Source organism: Castor canadensis, chromosome 15 (assembly GCF_047511655.1).
Source record: "Castor canadensis chromosome 15, mCasCan1.hap1v2, whole genome shotgun sequence".
NCBI lineage: Eukaryota > Metazoa > Chordata > Mammalia > Rodentia > Castoridae > Castor > Castor canadensis.
Window position 1 is genome coordinate 87,532,871 of NC_133400.1, and position 22,966 is coordinate 87,555,836.

The 22,966-nt window shown below is 39.3% G+C and overlaps 1 protein-coding gene and 1 non-coding gene across 2 annotated transcripts in view; one reads left to right on the forward strand and one right to left on the reverse strand.

Moving 5' to 3' along the window:
• Positions 1-22,966, forward strand: part of Itih5 (inter-alpha-trypsin inhibitor heavy chain 5) — an 88,192-nt gene that overhangs the window by 6,553 nt on the left and 58,673 nt on the right. The window contains exons 2-5 of the mRNA XM_074056708.1: positions 3,134-3,178; positions 16,205-16,368; positions 17,435-17,536; positions 21,521-21,771. Of these exons, the coding sequence (XP_073912809.1) occupies positions 3,134-3,178; positions 16,205-16,368; positions 17,435-17,536; positions 21,521-21,771 (562 nt within the window). The remainder of the gene's footprint in view (positions 1-3,133; positions 3,179-16,204; positions 16,369-17,434; positions 17,537-21,520; positions 21,772-22,966) is intronic.
• Trnav-aac (transfer RNA valine (anticodon AAC)) lies at positions 22,522-22,594 on the reverse strand. The gene has a single exon. It is a non-coding gene; the product is annotated as a tRNA-Val (tRNA).

The following is a 22,966-nucleotide window of genomic DNA, read 5'->3' on the forward strand; positions in this document are numbered from 1 at the left end:
AGAAATATTGTGGCCTTGATATCTTATGTTCTGATGCTGGAGAAATAAGCACCCCTCACTGGAAGCAAACAGTCCTATCTGAGACATCTCTTAAGTCTGTCGTTCGAGGTCACGAACAAGTCACGGAAACTCTGATCTTACTGTTTACGATGGCTCTTGCCATGAAGCTGGAAGTCAGCTACTTCTCTGTCCCCAACTTCCACCTCCAGAGTCTTAAAAGACAATGGAAAAGTACTCAAACAATAAAAAGGATCAGGAATTCTCAACTACAAACAATGACAATGACATTAATGTCATTTCCACTTCCAATCCCAGCACCAGGAATCTGGGGGAAGTTTTGGTTCTGAGTGAATCTGAGTCTAAACCTGGACTGAAGTGCAGTCATAGTGGTCCCCTGAGATAGTGGATAGTCATCTCAAAAATGAAAAATCAACTTCTCTTGTTCTCCTTAAAGCTCGTTTTCTTGGAAAACCTATTTTACAAAGGAGGAAACTTCAAAGAACATACTTTAGATCAAGTAGAGAACTTAATACCTGAGAGAGGCTGGGCTTTCCTTCTAAGCATAGTTATTTTACGAGGTCACCAGCCTATTCCACAGTTTGAGAACAAGAAGGGCCCCAGACGAAACGCAGAGCTGAGAAAGAACTCAGCTGGGATCCTTCTTATGACCTTCATATGCCTCACCTCGTTTTAGAAATCAGAAGCTAGCACCCTCCTGTGAATCACTGGTTTCCATGTGGAGTCAGGGTGGCTGTTAACCCAAATCCTGTACTGTTTCTCCCCATTGATGACCTATTAAACAGCAGGCTGCATAATGGCTTCTAGGATTAATTTATAATTATATGTAAATACGCACAAATATATCTAAATGGGGTCAAAATAATTTCCGTTATACTTTCAGTTTTCAAAATGGAAATATCTTTATTGTTTTTCTACTATGGAAGTAATACATGCTAATTCATCAAAACTGAAGAGATACAGAAAAGTATAAAATCAAATAGTCATTAGCATTGTGGTGCATGTCCTACATATAGAAACATTTATACTCACAAAATGGGTCAAAATTTACAAAAAGATAGTGTTTTATTGCATGGTAAGTTAAGCTAGACATGGTGACAAATAGCCTCCAAATGTCGATGTCTTTTTTCCATGTTTAATATTTTAATTTTTTTAATGTTGTGCTGGGGATACAATGTGACATTTTCAAAAGTTCTTACAATATATCGTAGTTGAATTCACTCCCTCCATCATTCTCCTTTATCCCCTTTCCCCCATTCCTGGAATAGTTACAACAGGTCTCATTTTTCCATTTATATACATGTGTGCACAATATTTGCACCATATTCACCCTTCTACACTCTTTTCCCATATCCTCCCCCAATGTCTTAATAACAAAACTTATTTCTTGTATGAACCACCTGTCCGTCAGTCTTGGGCTGCAGTGGAGTGGTACTTGGGTTTGATGGAGCAGCTACCACTCCAAGCATTGCCGATTACTGTAGGAGAGGGAGAAGGCAGTTCTGGGGGAATCAAATGTCCATATTTAAATGTTTGGCTCAGCAGTGACAGATATTACTTAGATTCATAATTTTTGGCCAGAGCTGGTCATATAGTCCCACCTTCCTACAGGTAGTAGCCCTGGTAGAAAGTTAGAGAAAAATTTGGTGAACAGCATTAAAGTCTAGTAATGAGTGCTTTATTGATTTTTTGTTATTTATTGATGCTAGTAATACAGATCTGCATCATTGTTTTCAATAACTGTGTTGCAATTAATCAGTCTATCTTGACATATTTAGTTAACCAAATATCTTTTTAAGGATATGTTAGGCTATTCTCAATTATGAATGTGGCAAAAAATTTTCTTGCACATTTATTTATTTATTACTGACTCTTCCTCCCCCTTATGATAGCATTCCACAAGTACAGTTTTTAAATTAAGAGACATACATTAGGAGGGAATGTAAAATACTACAATCTCTCCAGAAAACAGTTTGGCAGTTTCATGAAAAGTTAAACCTAGAATGACAATATGACCTAGAAATTAAAACATATCTCCAATACAAAGGATTGCTTGTGATTCAGTGCTAATTTAAGTTCTGAATTATTTATAATACCTAAAAGGTAAAATAACCCAACTATCCATCAACTAATGAACAAGTAAATAAAATGTAGTATTTTCACATAATGGAATATTATTCAGACATAAAAAGGAATGAATCACTATAGTGTGGGTGAACCTTGAAAACATTATGCTAGTGAAGAATGCCAAACAGGAAAGTCTACGTATTGTATGATTCCATTTTTAGGAAAGGACCAGAATGGGCAAATCATACAGACAAAGTAGATTGGTGGTGGCCAAGGGGGGTCAAGGGGAGACTGAGAAGCAGTGGGTAAACAGTACGGGGTTTCTCGTTAGAATAACAAAAAATGCTTTGACTGACTGTGGTGATGGTTGCACAATTCTGTGTACATAGTAAGAAGAATTTACTTGCATACAAAATGAGTGAATTTTATTAGATTTAAAGTATACCTCATAAAGCTATTTAAAATATGCAGAAAGTCTGGGCATATTTTTCAAGTTTTTGATCTACATTGTTCAGTTGCCAGAAATGAAAATTTATGACTCACAGCAAAAACCATTTATACCTCTATTTTTAAAGTAGAGATCTATCATGATTAATGCTCAACAACTAGTTAAAACTTTTAAATCATCCAGAGGGGCTGTGATTTTTTTTCTGGTGCTGGAGATTGAGCCCAGAGCCTCATATATGCTAGGCAGGTGCTCTGCCACTGAGCTACACCTCCAGCCCCAAAAGTCATTTCGAATTTTACTATTGGAAGATGCGTTTTGTCTCATAGTGCCCAGTTGAAAAGTAATCTTTATCTTTTTCTTGGTACTGGGGTTTGCTAAGCAGGCACTCTACCATTTGAGCCATGTCTCCAGTCTTAATTTTTTTTTACAACTTTTTTATAATCACCTTTCCATGTTTCTGTCTTGTATATAGGAAACTCTGATGAAAAGTCAAAGCTGAGTGGATATTCCTTTTGGTGAATTTGAGTGGGCTTCAGTCCCTTCAGAACTTACGGAAGAAGTTCCTCACAATCCTGATTCCTGTCTCTTCTCTTTTTGTAGGTTGGACTCAGGGTCCCCAGGCAACTCAGGCTGTTGCAAAGGCTGGTATGTATATCCACGATTCATCTCAAGTCAGTTCCTCCCTATTCTTGTTTTGCACACAAGCTCTCCAATGTTTATGAAGGTGAAGTTGCTTAAAGAAGATTTTTAACACGAAGCAGCATAGCTGATGCTTTTATATGTTTCTTTCTCTTTGGAAAGAGACGATTATTTCAGTAGAATTATAAGGACCAAATATGGAGTTTCAAAGACCTTTAAAAAAAAGCCCTCTAAATATAACCTTTATTTATTTATCTTAGAACATCTTTATCCAGGAAATAGGCTTTTAACAACTAAGGCAACCACAGAGTTCACTTTTGTAGGCAAAAGCATCACGTGATGAGTGTTGGGTGGGCTCTCAATGCATGTTGGAGGCTGCATTAGTCAGACTTTTTATCACTGTGATAAAATGCTTGACATAAACGACTTAAGGGAGGAAGGATTTTTTAGTTCAGAGTTGCAAAGGTTTCAGTCCTTTATGGTGGGGAGGGTGTGGTGCAGCAGATCCACTCACAACATAGCAGTCAGGAAGCAGACAGAGAACGTCGGTGCCTCTGAGCTTTCTCCTTTTAGTCCATCTGAGCCCTCAGCCGATAGGATAGGTGCCCCCCATATTTGGGGTGGGTCTTCCTCCTTTGCTAAATCCTCTCTGGAAACTCCTCACAAACACGCCCAGAGGAATGCTTGATCTCAGTCAAGATTAATCACAGATTGGTACTTGGGGAAATGTTCAGAAATCCCAAAAGCTTATTTGAAACTGTATCAGTTCTTCCTTTGACTGTATAGGCAGTGAAATACCAAAATGTGGGGACATGCCTCTAGGCTCTGCTGAGGCATTTATCCAAGCCTTCCCTATCTCTGGCTAGTATTTTAATCAATTCAGATTTCTCCTCATCAATGTTACAGTCATTCCCATCTTTGTCTGGATGGAGGCTTCGTGTTTATTCCATTTTTTGTTTGTCCTCTTCTTCCCTCTCCCTTCCCCTAGTCCTCTCAATCCTGCCTCACCAAGACCCCAAATTTGTTAGCCTAGTATTCATTCTTTTATGTTTTTCTCCATGTTCACATAATCATAGATAAGCATATTTGTACGTAATAAACATGTCAAAACTGTGAAGCATATGAGATTTTGCTCATAATAGGTTTGCTACCATGTCATGGATGCTGGCAGAAATCAAGAGACTTCCAAGTCAGAGACAAAGGATAATTTATTACTCACAGTAATAAAAGTAGCTAGAGTGTAGCATTTGGGCCATTCTTTGACCTGAATTCCCATATGGTGACACAGAGAGGGCCATGTGACATGATACCTGCACATACAGTTGGTTGCATTACAGAAGAGCAACCTTAAATTTAGACAGTCTGACTCTTATGCAGTACTGGGGTTTGAACTCAGAGCCTACACCTTGAGCCACTCCACCAGCCTTTTTTTTGTGGTGGATTTTTGCAAGACAGGGTCTCAAGAACTCTGCCCAGGCTGGCTTTGAACCATGGTCCTCCTGATCTCTGTCTCCTGAGTAGCTAGAATTACAAGCATGAGCTACCTGTGCCCAGGAACTGATTCTTTAACAGTGAACACTAAACCTGCCTGATCTTTACCCATGGAGGAAAAAATTCTCTTTATTATTCTAAATATTAAGTCAAGTTGTCCATTGCTGTGGAAGGAGACACCACCTGTTTTCCAAGGCTGTTCAAAGTATAAACATCTTAAAAAGATGGTTCAGAACGAAGGCAGCTCATGCTTCTGCTTGCAAAATGTGAGAAATACCAGAAATGGTGAAGAATAGTCTCCAGCAATAAACATATACACATAGTCATTCATTCATTCATTCATTTGACAAATATTTGGGAGCCTACCAATTGCTCAGCACTGATCTAGGCACTGGGATACATCAATAACAAAACAGACAAAATAGCCCATCTTTCACAGAGTTTGAGTTCTAAAGTGGGTAGAGGTAGAAAAAAAGGCAAGCTAAATAAATATTTAGTATATTAGTAATTGGGAAGGTGACAGGTGCCCTTGAGCACACACCACTGCACACGAGTTTTCTCATCATTGCTCTAGACCCTTCAGTGACGGTTGTTGACTGAGAAATCACTACATGCCAGGTGTTGTTCTATTCCTAAACAATTCTTTACAGCATTTTGCAGATGAAAAAACTGAGGTTCAGAGAGATTGAGTGACTTCCCCAAGATCACAGTTGCTCAGCCAAGTCTGAGTCTCAATAATCGGACACTTCAGAGTCCACCTTTTTTTTCAGTGGGTTGAGGATTGAACTCAGGTCCTTGCACCATCTGAGCCATGCCCCTAGTCTAGTCCTTTGTCTTTAGTTTGTCTTTCAGATAGGGTCTCACACATTTGCCCAGGCCTGCTTCAGACTATGATTCTCCTACCACTGTCTGCCGAGTAGCTGTGATGAAGGTGTGTATCATCTTGCCCAGCTTGAGTTCACACATTTTGTTTTCGTGCTACTGGAATCTAAACTCAGGGCTTTGTGCTTCATATGCAGCCACTCCACTGCTTGAGCCACGCCTCTGGTCCTTTTTGGTCTAGTTATTTTGGAGCAAGGATCTCCTTTTTTTGCCCAGGCTGGCCTGAATTGTAATCCTATTTTTGCCCAGGTCAGCCTGGGCCACAGTCCTCCCATTTTAGTCTTCCACCATAGCTGGCATGACAAGGGCACCCCACTACACCTAGCTTTTTTCCCTTGAGATAGAACCTTGCAAACTTTTTTTGCCTGGGCTGGCCTGGAACTGAGATCCTCCCGATCTCAGCCTCCTGTGTAGCTTGGGGTGACAGGTATGCTCTACTGTACCTAGCTATTGAGATGGGTGTTTCCTAAACTTTTTGCTGGGGCAGTCCTTACAGCATGATCCTCCAGATTTCAGCCTCTGAAGTAACTAGGATTACAGGTGTCCAACTCTGAGTCCATGCTCTTAACTCTGAATTTAATCAGGAGTGTTGATTCAATGTGCATATATATTTTTCATTTAGATGGTATCAGACTACATTTCAAATACTATTACTCTTAATACTACCTGAATCAATTCCATTTTTATTAGAAATACACCAAACTTCCCTCTCAGTTATGCATATTTTTCCTTATTATTTTTACCCAAAAATACTTTATCTGGTTAGCTCCATCCATTTTTAAATGTTGAATAAAATTCCATGCTGTTGACAGACTATATAATTTATTAGGCATTCTGCTGTTGGTGAACTGTCAATTTGTTTCCAATTTTTTGCCCCTACTGCTACAACCCCCTTTTTTGTGTATTCTATTATTCACATACCTTTAATTCTGTCTTAGGTTTTTTTTTTAATTAGGAGTGCTGATTCAAAGTGCATGTATGTTTTTAATTTTGATAGATGTCAGATTATTTTTTGAATACTTTTAGTACTATCTGTATTAATTCCATTTCTGTCAGCAGTGACGAATATTTAAGGCAATTCTACCATCAGTCAATAAAATTACTCTTCTTGATTTACCAGCCTCTGAGATATAAAGTGATATCTCATTGTTCCTTTAACTTACATTTCCCTAAGGATATGTAGATTTAGATCTTTCAAAATAGATCTGTTAGCTAGTCAGCATAGTTCTTCTCTGAATCACTTCTTTCAGATCCTCTGCCTATTTTTTTTATCCCCATAATTGCCAATGTGTCAGAGATCTTTATGCTGTAGACACCTTGGGTCTTCTGACTGGAAAGATTTCCCCATTAATCTGTCATTTGTCTATGAAATCTGCTTGTGATATATTTGCCATGTAAAAGGCTTTTGTTTGTTTGTTCCTTTTTTTTTTTGTGGTACTGGGCATTGAATGCAGGGCTGTGAACATGCTAGGCAAGTGTTCTTCTACTGAGCTCCACCCCCCAACTGCCGTATGAAAGTTTTAATGTCCTAAGTATAAATAAGTTTATTTTTTCTTTTATAGCCTTTAAGTTTTTGTTCTTGGTTGCAAAGATGTTCTTGATGCTTGGCTCAGCCTTTCATATAATCTCTTAGTTTCTCTTTAAAACTGTTCAGAATTTTCAGTCTTATTTTTACATGGATTATAATTTTTAATGTGAACTTTACCCATCCAACTGGTACCAGAACGATGTTTTCAGCAGTAGGCCTGGCACATTACACTCTTGTGCGAATGTCCTCTATGACTCCATATCACTTGTAAGGATAAACTCCAAGGACCCAGAAGACTGTGTGTGCTCACTCCTGCCTGCATCTGGAGCCTCACTCTCTGGGGCCCTTCATACTCTGTCCTCTAAGCCTTCCCATCCTAATTGAAGCTCTTAGAATGTTCTGCACTTAAGTTCATGAGCAGAATGTGGACAGCACAGCTGGTGCTCTTCCCTCGTTGCAAGGACTACAGGGATTTGCTTGATTTTATTCTGAATTAATTAGGTAGCCTTTTTATGTAGCTCTCTGCCCCTCCTACACATGGATTATTTACAGTTTTGAAAGGCAGAGTATCTGAGTTCCCATGGTGCTCAACAGATATGGGCTGAGTTTTCCTAAAACGATTCACTGCTGTCGTTTATCTTCCTGACAGGAGGGGCCCTGTCTTGTTGGCTTCCTCATAGCAAGTATATTCTAAAATCTGTATCCTGGATGTGTTTGATTCAGGACAGTAAAACATGCAGACACAGAAACTATTGTCATGAAGGAAAAAGTTTGCACTCACAGATTCCTAGTAACGAGCCCAGCACACACACAGAGCCACACGGGGTGGCACTAGGATATCAGGTGGCAGATGGCGGAGCATGCATGGTCCAAAGTGTCTCTTAGGTTTTCAGGGGAAGGAACAGGCAAGGCAGGGTTGGACAGTAAGTAATTTTGCCAGGCCCTGCTCTTGCACTTGTCCGAGTTTTGTCTGGAACCTGGCAGTGGGGTGATATAGGAAAGCAACAGAAATGGCTTGCTGTGTGAGTTTGATAGAAGAGGTGGTCGGGTGTGGCCTTGGGTTGTTTGGATTGTGTCACATATGTGCTGCCAGGTGATTGTCCAGTTGTCTGCTATCCAGGAACAAGCTATCCTGGGAGAGGCAGCCTCTCCAGGATCATAGCCCCAAATGCCAGAGCCTCAAGAACAGACAAACTATAGCCAGCATAGCAGGTGACATGATTCTGGACATCACTGAGGCTTCCCAAGTATGGTCACAACCATCATGACTTAACATTTTCAGGTGATGTATAGAATGGGTACTATATAAAGATGACGATTACATCTTATGTTCCTTCTTCTCTCTAAATAGTGGGAAATACTGCTGAGTAGAAATTACTACTGCACACAGACAACTCAGAAGTGTTGCCGTCCTCTGTCTGCAAAGAGGTGAAACTATTTTCCCGAGGTGATAATTCAGCATTCAGGGACATGTCCTTGACTTCTACTTCATGTAGGAACAACAGGCACTATATCCTTTTTCTCAAAAAGGAGAGGCATTAAGATTTAGTAAGCATCTTTGGACCCTGAGTTAGCCAACTGCCACACTCAAGTTTCTCTCTATAAAACAAAGGAGAGGGGACTTAGGTGATTTCTAATAGTGGAAGAGAACCTCCCAAGTTATGGGTAGACCAGAATAAAACAACCAAAGATTAATCTTCTAGGAAAAGGCACTGGGGCCAGGGTGCTGGCAACTGCCATCCCAAACATTCTTCAGCTAAATTTCCAGATGGCAACTTGGGTAATTGAGGACATCCTCTGGGTGACTTGATTTTAAGTGACTCACTGAGTCATACAAAACCCTTGGTCCCTTAGGCAGCTAATTAAGACACTCCCTACCTCAAACTACTTTTCCATCTGTTTTGCTTTTGTAGGAAAAAATAATGAAGAAATTACATTATGTCACAGGAAACTTTTTTTTGCCACCTATTTTCAAGTTGACATCCCAAAATAAAATAATTACTTAGATATAAATATGGAAACCATTTTGAATGTTAACAACTGTGTAGTGGGAAAAATTGAGGCAACTATTTTATATTTTCCTTTTATGACAAATTTTCATGAACTTCTACCATTCAGAGTTCTGGTTTTTTTTTGTGTGTGTGTCATTTCCTGTCTGTTCTACCTGCCCGTGTCTAATACACTTCTCACAGTGTTCCCTTCTCTCACTGTCCATGGAATGTGCCACGGTTCATTCTTGCTTCCATGGCTTTGGTGTTCATAAAATGTTGTTTTTATACGCTTTCACCTCTTTCAAATTCTGCACCTATTTTAAAACCTTCTCTTACTTTTTATAGACACCATTGCCTTATCTTTCTCTTGGAGTTTTGTTGTGTTTATTTGTAGTGCTGGGGATGAAACCCAGAGCCTGGTGAGTACTAGACAAGCACTCTACCACTGAGCTGTATCCTCTCGCATCTTTCTTCTGAACTCTGGAAGATCTTATAATCAATGTCTCTATCTATGTATCTATCTACCTACCTACCTATCTGGAGATACACACTTATCTATCTATCTATCTATCTATCTATCTATCTATCTATCTATCTATCTATTATCTATCTGTTATTCATCTCTCTCTCTCTGTCTCTCTCTCCATTTATCTACCTACCTACCTACCTACCTATCTGGAGATACATGCATATATACATATATATAATCTTTACATATATTTTTGCCTTCCTAAACTGCTTTATAATTTTTGCCCTTTCTTCCCCATAAAATTATAAGTGCTTTGAGAGAAGAATCATGTTAATGTTTTTCCCAACTCTTTGTGGAATTTAGTCTAAAACAATGCTTAATAAATACTAGTTTATTACACTTTATTTTTGGTGGGTATATATTTTTCTTTTAAGATTCATAAAATTCAATTCAATTCCGTAAATGCTTTTTTAGCTGTGGATTAAAAAAAGAAGAGGAAGAACTCATGGTTCTTGTTCTCCATGTATTATCTGCAATATAGAAGGGGCAGAGAGTAAAAGATTGGGGGCTGGAGTAGTTAGAGATTTGTACATAGTCAATTCTGGTAGATTCTAGACCAAGAGTGTTTTAGCAAGAGGGCAAGCCTGTGGTGTTTAAATAACAGCAGGGACTCCAGGGAAAATAGTGTCTTGGAAAAGCTGTAAAAACTAAAATAGTTTCTTGAAACTCTTTTCAGCTTTTCTCTTGGGCCCAAAAACTGTGGTTCAGATTCTTTCTGTAATATTGTGGAAAATTCTAGTATATCCATAATCTCAATTGAAGGCAAGAGAAAGATTCCGTAATAAACTTGAAATTTTGTCAGGTGTCTAGTAATTTTCATACGTTAAATTCAACAAAATTATTTCTTATCTCATAAATAAGAACAAGTCAACATGACTTCAAAAATAGTCCAGTGTGCCAAGAAGATGCTTAATTATTTTAAAATAATACTGGGCAAAAACCATTAACTGAGGGAGGTGAATTTGGAATACAATGCAGCTAGAGCTACAAAGTTCCGTTTAACTAAGAAATAAACTTAATAGGCCTCCCCCACCAAGTCCCCTACTTTACTGTAAAATAGTTAAATGGTAAGTTGACAAAAATTTTTGGAAAATATTGGAATGCAACGACAGTGCAGAATAGATTCGGTTTAATGTTCTGTTTTTAGTGCTTACACTTCAGTGGATGATAACTGAACTTCACAAGTAACTTTTGAATCAGCAACAAAGAACAAGTTAAATTTAGTGTGCTTTTGGAGTTCTGTATCTTATTGATTATCTGAAAACTGTTGGTGTGTAGGCCTTGGGTAGTGAGGCTGCCTCTGGAATCCTTTTATGAGAGAGGCTGGTTTGGAAATCAGGGGCTTTGGATTTACTACCTGTGTGACCTGGAAAAGTCACACAGTAATGACTTTGGCCTGCATTGGCAGTGAGGGGGTCTAACTTGAAGGTCCATTTCCTTTTATATTTGGTCTTTACAATTTACACTGTAACCTCTTCCAAAAATATTTCAGGGACATTTTTGATCTACAGAAGTCTAGTTTACAAAACCTAAGAAACAAAATGCCAACAGATTAGAAACACTTCAGAGTTTCAGTAACTCTGTACTGAATAAAATGACTCATTTCTACTCAAGGTCAAGAACATGTGTACAGAGCCTGGGCAGATGTTCCAGTTTTCTGTCACTGCCTGGGGTGAATGGAAGAGAATTCAGGATACGAGTCTTAGGCAAAGGGGTAACTACCATCGCTGCAGGCAGGTTATGTGACCAGAGTCACCCCATTTTCTGTTTCAACAGAAGTGGGCATTGTGGACTTTTATGTGAAAGTTCTTAATTTTTAAATGCTGTTTTCTGAACTTTAAACATTTTGAAAGAATAATAATAAAAAATAATTATAAAGGATGGATGGATGATAGGGCCTGGTTATTTAAAATATAATGCATCCATAAAAGTGGATCAAAAATGGTTCAAACCCCAGTACCACCACAAAAACACACAGAATTTTGCTGAGTATGGTGACTCATGTCTATAATCCTAGCTACTCGGGGGGCAGAAATTGAGAGGATTGAGGTTCAAGATCAGCCCTGGCAAAAAGTTATTGAGTTTGAGTTTCCCTGTCAACAAATAAACTAAGCATGGTGGTACACACCTGTAATCCCAGCTACAAGGGAGGCCTGCTCTCAGGCCAATCCTGGGCAAAAATGTGAGACCCTATCAGAAAAACAACTAAAGCAAAAAGGGCTGGGGGCATGGTTCAAGTGGTAGAGCACCTGCTCAGCAAGCCCAAGGCCCTGAGTTCAAACTCTAGTACTACTATTTTTTTAAAAAGGTATACCTTTTTGTTCAGTGGTAGATTGCATTTTCCAAAGATGGCAGCACTTTGGCACTCCACTTCTCCCATAGAGATAGGATCTGTGCCTTATGCCATTGAAATTGAGGCTGCTTTTGTGACTGTTTTGGGCAACAGAGTATGACCAAAGTAATCTTTGTGATTTTTGAGGCTAGGACATATAACAGGATACAGGTTTCACCTTGCTGTAGGGAAAGCTACCCTGTAGTCAGTGAACCTCTGGCTACTATCACACAGTCATTCTGGCAAACCCGGGAGGTGCCCATACTGTGAGTCTCCTTAAACTTATTCACTTGGAACCACCTGGAGAGGCTCTGGAGCAACATAAAATAGAGTCACCAACCAGCTCTGAGCTGCTTCGGAAACCCGGTGTTCCAGCTGCAGCCACCATGTGAGCTGGGCCACTCTGCCAAGTCCTTCTGTAATTTCTAGCCCTCAGAAGCCATGCAAGAAAATACAAAGACTGTTGTTGCTTTAAACCACTAAGATTTTGAGTGGTGTTTTATGTAGCTTGAGATAACTGGAAGAGGTAAAGAAAGATGAACAAGCCACTATTGCACGAGTTGGAACGAAAGCACATGAGCGCAGCAACCGCTTATGGGAGGGTGGACCCCACACCACTTGCTACCTGTTACCTCTGAGGAATGGGAGCATGAATCCAGGAGGAGGAGGAGGATTCTTATCCTTCATTTTATACTTGGTGTAATTGGATTTTTTTAAACCATGTCCATATATGCTTTGATACTTTTTTTAAATAAAGTTTAAATTTTAAATAAAGCAGAAAATGATAAAGCTAGAATTTTCATAGTTCACAGGCCTCCCTTTTCTTTTTAGCATCAATTCCTACTACTTTCTAATAAATCTATAGAAATCAGAACTGTCTTTTACACTCTTCACAAATTCACAAGAGCTCAGTCATGGACCATTTTTATTTGTATATCAGCTCAAATATAGAGATAAAAGAATATATATTTAATCTTGTCTAATTTAGGAAGAAAATCTGTTTCCTGAAATAGCACAGAATGAGCACTTCATCTTAATTTATGGTTTAATTCACCTGAGGGTTTTTTTTTTGAAAGATGATAAGATACAAGATTTTAATTTTTAAAAAATCCAATATGTTATTATGTTGTTAACATCTTTATCATTGTCTTTACTAAAATGTAGTAATTTTAAAAAATGAGATCACTTAATAGAAGTATTTGACTTAAACTACTCTGGAATCTTTTTTCATCCAAATCATTTCTGAGGAGAGAGATAGATTTTGTCCTAGAGAGACTAGATTTTCATAAAAGAATGTTGCACAGTCCAGTCTTTTCTGAATTCAGGACTAACTTCCTACACTCCAAGGGTTTAGTCCCCGCTGTTGGCTTTGTTTTAGATGTGTGGATCTCAGAAGTGAATAAAATTTTAGTGATTTGTTCAAGCCTTCTCAATTTAAAGATGAAGAAATATACAAAGAAAGTCACCTCGTTAATTTACTTTAAAATGATGGTTCTTAAACTTGGGGATACACGAGAATCATGTTAAAGGCTCGTTATAACACAGATTACTGGCCCATCCTCTGTGTTTCTGATCCTGTGGGGTTGGGGTGGAATCTGAGAATCTGCCTTTCTAACACATTTCTGGGTGAGGCTGATGCTGTGGTCCGGGGACCACACTTTGAGAACCTCTCTTTTTGAAATGACTCTTCGCCAAACCAAACTGGAGAGTTTCTTTTCCTCTGTTAGGCCATGAGTTTCAAACAGGCTCATTAAAAAAAAAAAAACTTTATCATTACTTAATTGAACTCTATGTATTCATCTTTTCTAATTTTCTAGGAAGGATGTATAATATCCCCAACATTTTCCCTGAGCTGTCTTCAGCTTTTGGGAGTCACCAAGCCTGGAAGTTCTGCCACAAACCATCACAAAGACCAATCTTTCTGACACTCTCCACAGAGCACTGCTAGTTCTCTGTTCTTCCTCACATGCTTGGCTCTGATCCTTGCTGCTCACCCTCTGTGGGTGTTGAACATATCTTCGGATATGCTTTTATATTTATATGCATTTCTCTTAACACATCTCATAAAATATCTTTGAGCTGAGAATGATTTGACTCAATGGTTTGGGGTAACCGTGGGTTTAAATAGAATAATAGCCCTCTGTGGAAACCCATTGAAAACAGGCTTGGGATCACCCTTTACATCACAGCAGCAATGTCGACATTCACAGGTTATGACCTTGTATGTATTTTGAAAATGAGCTTAGGGCTGTAAACAAATTGATGAAGCAGACAAAGGTTGAATTCCCAGGCATTGGCCAATAGGAGAGAGTATGATCCCATCAGCGTAAGCTGGCTCTACTCAACATTTATTGAGGGACCCGGCTGGGGTCTGAGTACACAAAGATAAATAGATCTGTCCACACGGAGCTGCCAGGCAACATCACATGATGGAGGCAAGTGTGGACTTTGGAGCAAGTTGGATTAGGTTCAAGTCCCACCTTTTTCTCTTAGAAAGCTTGTCTTGCTACTCTCTACAAAATGAGAATAAAATGCCTACTTTATATGTACTTCCAAAGACTATAGTGGAATACTATTTTGTCTTAGTCTGCTTGTTCTATAACCAATACCATAGATTGAGTGGCTAAGAGAACAGAATTTATTTCTTAGCATTCTAGAGGTTGGTAAGTCTAAGGTCAAGGTGGAGTAGTTTTTGGTCATCCTGACTTGAAAATGACCATCTTCTTGCTGTGTGTGTGTGCACATGGTATTTTCATGGTGTATGTGCATTGGGAGAAAGAGATAGAGAAGCAGAGAGGGAGAGAGAAGAAACAGAGAGGGAGAGAGGAAGAGAGAAGGGAGGGAGAGAGAGAGCTTTCCAGTGTTTTCTCTTATTAGGCCACTTATCCCATCATGAGGGCTCCATCCTCATGACCTCATCTAACCCTAGTTACTCCCAAAGTCACCACTTCTAAATACCATCACGATATGGTTTGAGGGGTCAGCATATAAATTTGGGGAGAGGGACACATCAGCCTAACATGGCTGTCAATTCCTTAGTCAGTTCCTGGAGTTAGAGAATTGACAGTTAGTGGTACCTTTCCTCCTGTGTGTTTCTTTTCTTCTTTGAACTTTTCCTGCCCAATGTAGCACTGTGTGGGGACTAGAAAACCTAATGAATGGTTTTGCCAGGCACTTAAATTTTTACAATAAGCTACTGCCCCTAGCAGAAGCTTTTGGGATAAATTTAAAGAGCACAGACTTAAGTTTTTCTTTTTGTGGGTTTGAAATCCCCAAATAGTCTTCAGAGTTCACTGCAAATTCCCTCTGTACAATAACGTGATCAGAGTCCAGACAGGGAAGCCCTTGTATGTAGGTATTGAAATGAATTTGAAAATGTGAGAATTTCTTTAGACATGTTCTGAGGTTGTGGTCAATTCAGAGATCCTGTAAACATGATCTAAGAGTTGGTAGCAGAAAAGTGTTTTTGACGTTATGTATGTCTAAAACTATTTTCTGTATTATATTCTAATGTATGTAAGTGGAAAAGTGAGACCTGTTGAAATCACCCAGGAATAGACGGAGGAGGATAAAGGAGAATGATGGAGGGGTGAATTCAACTATGATATATTGTAAGAACTTTTGTAAATGCCACAATGTACCTCCAGTACAACCATATTAAGAAAAAGAAAAAAATAATAAAACTATTTTCTGTTAAATTGGAATGCTTCACTGGGTTCTCTTGTTAAAATTAGTTTAAAAGAGTTCTCTTTCTTTCTCTCTCTCTCTTTACTCTCTTTCTTCTTTCTCTCTCTCCTTCCTTCCTTCCTTCTTTCCTTCCTTCCCTCCTTCCTCTTTCCTCCCTCCTTCCTCCCCCCCTCTCATTTTTGAGGTACTCGGGGTTGAACCCAGGGTTTATGCTTGCTGAGCAAATACGGTACCACTTGAGCTACACCCAAGTCCTTTGGCTTTTTATTTTAGTTTTCAGATAGGGTCTTATACTAACTGTGCCTAGACTGACCTATGATTGCAGTCCTTCTGTGTCTGCCTTCCGAGTTGCTGAGAACTGTTTCTGTGCCATGAATTACCTGTTCGTTCAAGGTTGTTTTTACAAATAAAGAGAGTTTAAAATGGTGAAATTGGGATAAGACAAAGAAGGGAGACAGGAACCACGTGCCAAACACTTGCTGTCAAGTTGGGAGATTATTGCCAGTATGGAGACAAGACCTACTTGTCTCCAAAGTGTTTGATTCATGCGTTCGTGCATCACTGAGAACACTGTGTGTTTTAATTCTGACAGAAAACCAAGCCCTTGATGACAGAATTCTCGGTGAAGTCCACTATTATTTCTCGTTATGCTTTCACCACAATTTCCTGCAAAATGCTGAACAGAGCTTCGGAGGAGCAGGATGTACAGTTCCAGGTGCAGATTCCAGCCCCAGCGTTCATCACCAACTTCACCATGTATGTGATACACTGGTCAGAGATGGAGATTTCCATGTTGGTGGTCAGGGAGCCTAAGATAACGCGAGGTCCACAGTCCTTTGACCGTGAGAATTTGTGTCCCAGAAGATTGAATTCATCCTTCCTTCCTTCCTTCCTTCCTTCCTTCTTTCCTTCCTCCTCCCTTCCTCCCTCCCTCCCTCCCTCTTTCCTTTCTCCTTTCCTCCCATCCACTTGCCTTTCCATTCTCTCTTCTTTTGTTCTATTCCTCTCTTCTTCCCCTCTTCCTTCCCTCTTTCTTTCCTTCCCTCCTTCCTTCCTGATCCACTCTGAAAGGCACTCTGAGAGCACTGGAATATTTCCGTGAAAAAAGACACTGTTGCTTTGCTGTAGGAATTCCATGGGGAGAAATAGTCAATAATTAAGTAAACAAATTAATGAACTAAATCATTTTAAATAATAGAAAATTTTATAGTATAAAGATGGCAAATAGGACTGGGGATTTTTTTTGAGACAGGGTCTCGCTATGTAGTTCAGACTAGCTTCAAATTCACAGTCCTCCCTCCTCAGGGAGGAGTGCTGGCATCTGAGGAGTGCATCATCATATCCTGCAAGAGGGGCCTCTTTAGTTGGGGAAATCAGAGTGGTAGCTAAGAGAGTGTGTTTGAGTAGAGACCTGAACAATGAGACAGTATGAAGTCTTTAATATACTAGATTGAATATATTTCCTCTTTTTCTGATTCAAGAAGTAAAGCCATGTAAAACAGAGTAGGTGTTTGGGTTTAATTTTTTATTTGGGCAAGATTCAAGTTGGTGAATCCTCATGGAAGTCTAAACAGATTTTGTGATTTTCTCCTGGAGAATCCTAGAGACACCCTGGGTTGGATCTGACCCTTTGGACCTGTTGAAAATTGCCCTAGAATGAAATGAATGATTCCAGGCTGGTGCCCTACTCTGGAATGCATTCTATCTACACATCCAAGAGGCAAATAAAAATATTTTCTGAGGTTGTCATGGTTCTGAGCTCCATATTTTAATTTGTGTTGGAACTACAAGCTTGGTAACACAGCTGTCTCTTATGTTTCAGGCTCATTGGAGACAAGGTGTATCAGGGTGAAATTACAGAGAGAGAAAAGAAAAATGGTGATAGGGTAAAAGAGAAAAGGAATAAAGCCACTGAAGATAATGAGTAAGTATTGTTCAATTAAGGAATTAAAAATTCAAGAAAGCAAAGTGTCACATTTTACCTACTTATCTCTCCCCTTCCTTCAAATCTTTTCTCTTTATCAAGATAATAAATATACCTGACTTAAAATATAGTAGGTAAGCATTGATAATAAGAAGGAAGATTATACTGTCTGTAACTCAGTGCTTACTTCCTAGAGACATCCACTTCTAATATTTATGTGCTAAGTTTTTTCATAGCTACCCCTCTGTCTAGATAATGTGATAGTGTTGATTTTTCTCAGTTTTTTTAAATTAAAAAAATTATTACTGTATATTAGCTGTACAAAGTAATGGGTTTCATGGTAATATATTCATATGATTTTTCTTGATTTCTTAATAGAAAAAGATGGGTTGAGTTTCTACTGTGAAGAAAGAGGATTTAGCAAATTTAGAATAATCCCACTTCCTCTTTGAATTCTACATTTTATATTGGTATTAACATTTTACATTATTATTATTTATTTTTCTAACAATAAAGTTTATGGCTGGTGGAGTGGCTCAAGTGATAGAGCTCCTGCCTAGCAAGCCAATAAAGTTTAGTATCTTTTTTTTTTTTTTTTTTGGTGAGACTGGGGTTTGTGCTTGCAAAGCAATCACTCTTCTACTTTTTGTGCCATACTTCCAGTCCCTTTTGCTCTGGTTAGTTTGGAATTGGGGTCTTGAGAACTGTTTCCCCTGGCAATCCTCAAACCATGATTTCCTAATCTCAGCCTCCCAAGTAGCTAAGTTTGCAGGCATGAGCCACCTGCACCTGGCTTAGCTCTACTATCTTAAATGGTAACATTGCTTCTCCTACCGCCTACCTTTCAGTCTACCTTTCTTTCTTTATTTCCTATACCTATCTTTAATTATGAAATAACTTACTATCTTGTCAGAGTTATTAACATTTTAGTTTCTGATCTATAATGACATTTGTATCCTTTGTCTATAAGCTAACTCTAAACACTGAAAATGAATAAATGATCATGTAACGTGTGGAGTTACTTAGCACACTGATTGGAGTTCTCCATCTATCAGCCCAATGTGAAGGTCTCTGTTTCCTTTGCAGAATAGTGATCCTTGTATCTAGATTAAAAAGTGAGAGCTTGGAAACCTGATTGTGTTCATTACTAGAAGGACATAGCTTTGAGAAAGCTAGTTCTCTAAAGTTATAGATGGTCAGAAACTTTGCTGTCAGAATTTCCGTCAGTGAGGATGGAACATCTCTTGTCTGGAAGACCTCAGTAATGGGTTCACTTTGAGACAGAAAACAAATGAGCTCTAGAGCTTCAGATAAGGGATTTTCAGACACAATATTCCACGTTTTTCTCAATGTTACAGTTGCCAAGGCCATGGAACCTTGACTCTTCTTCTCAGGCCAGGCTGTTTTACACACAGCGCTGCTGTCCAAACACTGCCTTGTTGAACTTTAACCTACACTCCACCCTTCCCCCACTCCTATAATAACTCTGTTCCCTCCTTTGTTTGGGAGATGCCCTGCTGGGCCTCTGGAATGCCATCTCCTTGGCTCAGCGAGTTATTAAAACCTCACTTTGCTGAACTACAGTTGGATCCCAAGCCATCTTTATCACAGTGTTCAGAATCAAGCCCCGGTGTAGTTTAGTTGACCCATCCATCCATACAAGTCTGCTTCTCTTGAGTCTCTAATTGGTTTTCTCTTATGAGACAGGATTTAATTTTGTCACCGTTAACATCTAGTGAGACAACATCACTCATTCGAAATGAGAACAGAATGAATGGCTATAACGAAGTTTCTGCAAGCAGCGCCCTCTGCACCCCCCACCCCTGCTGCTTGGACGATGGCAGTTGCGAGACAGTCTGGCTCAGGAGACAGCCTTACTTCACTTCAGAGCTGTTAAAACCTTCTCTTATGTCCTCCGTGCAATCGTGTGTTCTACGCTTTTATTACTTTGCGGCACTACTGCAAGACATTTTCTTTTGGATCGTTTTGTTATTTCTTGTATTACATATTTCCCTCTTTCTTGGTTTTCACGTTGATTCTGAAGGAACTTTCTCAGAATGGGTACATGAAGGACAAACTTCTTGAGGCTTTGATTCAATTTTTGGCTGTGTATGGAATTTAAGGTTAAAATAATTTTCCTTCTGAACTTCTTTTTATTATTATCTTTATTATTTTTGTGGTCCCGGGGATCAAACCCAGGATCTTGGCTCATGCTAGGCAAGTGCTCTACCCTAAGGTACATCTCCAGGCGCTCCTCCTGAACTTGAAGCCTTGCTGGATTGTCTTGTAACATCCATTTACTGACGATGCATCTAAGTGATCTTACACCGGTCCTTTTGCATGTTTTCTCTCTGCTCTCTGAAGTTTCACCCAGTGTCCAGGGAAGCTTTTCCATCTCAGTACTAGTGTCTCTTTCCTGGGGAAGAGAAGCACAGGAAGTCTTTCAGCCTGGTCATCCATTTATACAAGGTCTTGGAATTACCTCCCCTTTCTCACCCTTACCCTGTGGTGTCCTCCTGAACTCAGAGCCTGCAGTCTGGTGTTCCAGCAGACAGTTTGATTCTTTCCTATGCCAACCCTTTCCAGAATGTTCTGAACTGTAAAGTTCCTTTATTCCTTTTAAAAATTAATTTTACTTTTTGATTGACATGTGGTATTCCTACATGTTTATGAGGTACAATATGATGTTTTGATTCAGATATACACTGGGTAACAATCAGTTCAAAGCAATTAGCAATATCCATCACCATAAACTTTTATTATTTATATTAGAATTTTATTAACATATAGTATTTGCACTTATTTATTTGGTACAGTTTCATAGTATGACACACATACACAATGTATAATGACCAAGTCAGGGGTAATTAGCATTTCTAGCTCTTCAAATATCATTTCTATGTGTTGGAGACCTTCAAGCTGTTCTCTGGTTATTTTGAAATACATAATTAATTATTGTAGATTATAGTGGGCCTACTGTGTTACAGAAAATTAGAACTACTCCCCTCTCAAGTATATTTTGTTACTCATTATCCACTCTATTTCTTTCTCTTCTCCCTACCACTTCATCTTGGCTTTTAGTGACATCTATTCTAGCCTCTACTTATATCTGATCAACTTTTTTAGCTTCCACAAATAAGTGGGGACATCTGGTATATGTTTTCTCTTCTATGTTGAGATATACATTACTGTTAGCTGTATTCACCTGACTGTGCCATAGAACAACAGAAATTATCCCTTCTGTCTATCAGTAATGTTGTACCAATGGACCAACCTTTTCTCGTCTCCCCTTTCCTCCCCATTCCTCTATCCAGCCTCTGGTAACCTTTTTAGGGTTCTCTCTACTAAATCCTCCAAGTCTTCTGGAAACTCTTCTAAGTGTCCTACTCAACAGTTGTCCCTCCCATTCTTCATCTTTTGGTGGTCAGTCTGCCATCTTGAATCAGAGAACTCTCATTCCAAGTACCGAAAACTTTTGTAATGGTTTGAATTTTTATAAGCTTTGTAGTGCTTTATTTTATTTCCCTCTAAACACATCCACTAGACTTCCTCGGGGTGCAGAAACCTTGTGTATTAGCTATTTTAGAATTAGGTAAAATGTCAGCATTCTCTTGGCCCTGCCTGTAAAGGGCAGAGTGCAGTTGGCTGCTCTTCTAGCTGGTCACCCACTGAAATGTCTCCTTTCTGATCTCCTTCTTTCATTCTCCCTTGGGACTGTCTCAGGGAAAGCAGGGGTGGTCAGTAGTCTTTGACTTTATCCTAGTTGGTATCCTTTGGCCTGGGTAACCTTTCTCCAGCGCAAATCTTCACTTTTTGCAAAACTACTTTTTATTTTTCCTACCTAAAGACTCACCCTGCCCTGCTCACTGTTCTCCCTGGCATACCATACTGGTTAAGAGCAAACGGCCAGCATCCTGAGAGGCCGAGGAAACCTGGCTTTTTCTCATCTGAGCCTTGCCTGTTACCCCTTTTTCTTCCTGACAGGGAGCAGGAGACTGACACGTTTAGAGCTTCTTTAGTGATTCCCAGCAAGGACAAAGCTGCCTTCTTTCTAAGTTATGAAGAACTTCTGCAGAGGCGGCGTGGGATGTACGAGCACACCGTCAGCGTGCGACCCCAGCAGCTGGTTGGGAGGCTGACCGTGGACGTGAATGTTCTGGAGAAGTCAGGCATTACGTCCTTAGAGGTGCTGCCACTCCACAACAGCAGGCAGAAGGGCAGCGGGAAAGGGGAAGGTGAGTACCACCTGCAGGAGGTGCTCAGATCTGGGATGACTCAGAGAAGCCTGCAAAAGAAATGGCACCCTTTCCACAAAGGCCTTGAATTCTGAGGGAATTTGAGAGGTAGCCACAAAACAAAAACAGTGCCTTGGACGTTTTTCAAAGAAGAACCATACTCTATTGGGAGATTAAAAATTCTTTAAGATTTTTGACTCAGTAATCCCATTCTTGGGAATCCAATCCTAGGCACACCTTCTAAAATACTGGGACTATTACATGCATGAACCTGTTTGGTAATATTTACTGCAGCAAAAACATTCCATCAGCCTAAATATTCAGGGAGATGGAAGCAATTCATAAGATGCAATGTGATAATAAAAAAGACAAAATTGTACAGCTACTGTAATGTCACATACATTAACTATGTCAAAGGCAAAGTTAACAGAAGCCTATAAAGTGATAGAAAATAATAATTTTATATTAGAGTACAGAATTATGGGGTCGTTTTCTAAAAATCTGTACTTTTTGTTTTGTTTTTGCTTTGTAGTGCTGGGGATTGAACCGGGGCCTTGTGTATGCTAGGCAAGCCTGTATTTCTGAGCTACATCCTTCACCCTAAAAACCTGTTTTTAAATATTCAACAACATCGTATTCTTTCTAAAATGAACAAAAAGTGTGTTCTGGAGGTTTGATGTAAGATGCAGGTATTTTGGTTCATTGGCAAGCAGAATAATTTAGGATTTTCTCAAATTCTGATTTTTATGTTGGCGGTACTGGGGTTTGAACTCAGGGCCTCACACTTGTTAGGCAGGCGCTCTACCACTTGAGCCACTCCGCCAGATCAAATTCTGATCTTTAAAGTAGACTTCCACTTATTGAAATGATTTTGAAAAATACAACATAGTCTAATTTTAATCACAATAAATCCCAACTCATCGTTTATATTAAATATTTGCTTCTATCTGTCTCTAATACTTATTATGCCAGTAAGGCTGAAATGTCAAATTGGGTAATGAGACACATATATTAAAAAGAACTGCACCTGGAGTGGAAAATTCGAGATAATTGTGACATGAGGGCTGCGGCATGCTAAATGATAATCGAACAAGTGAAAGCGCAAAATCTGAATTCAGTGCCTGTGGCTCTGCAGAGTGTCCAGAGCAGGCCAGAAAGGCTTGTTGGACAGGGATGTGTACAAATGAGACCAGAG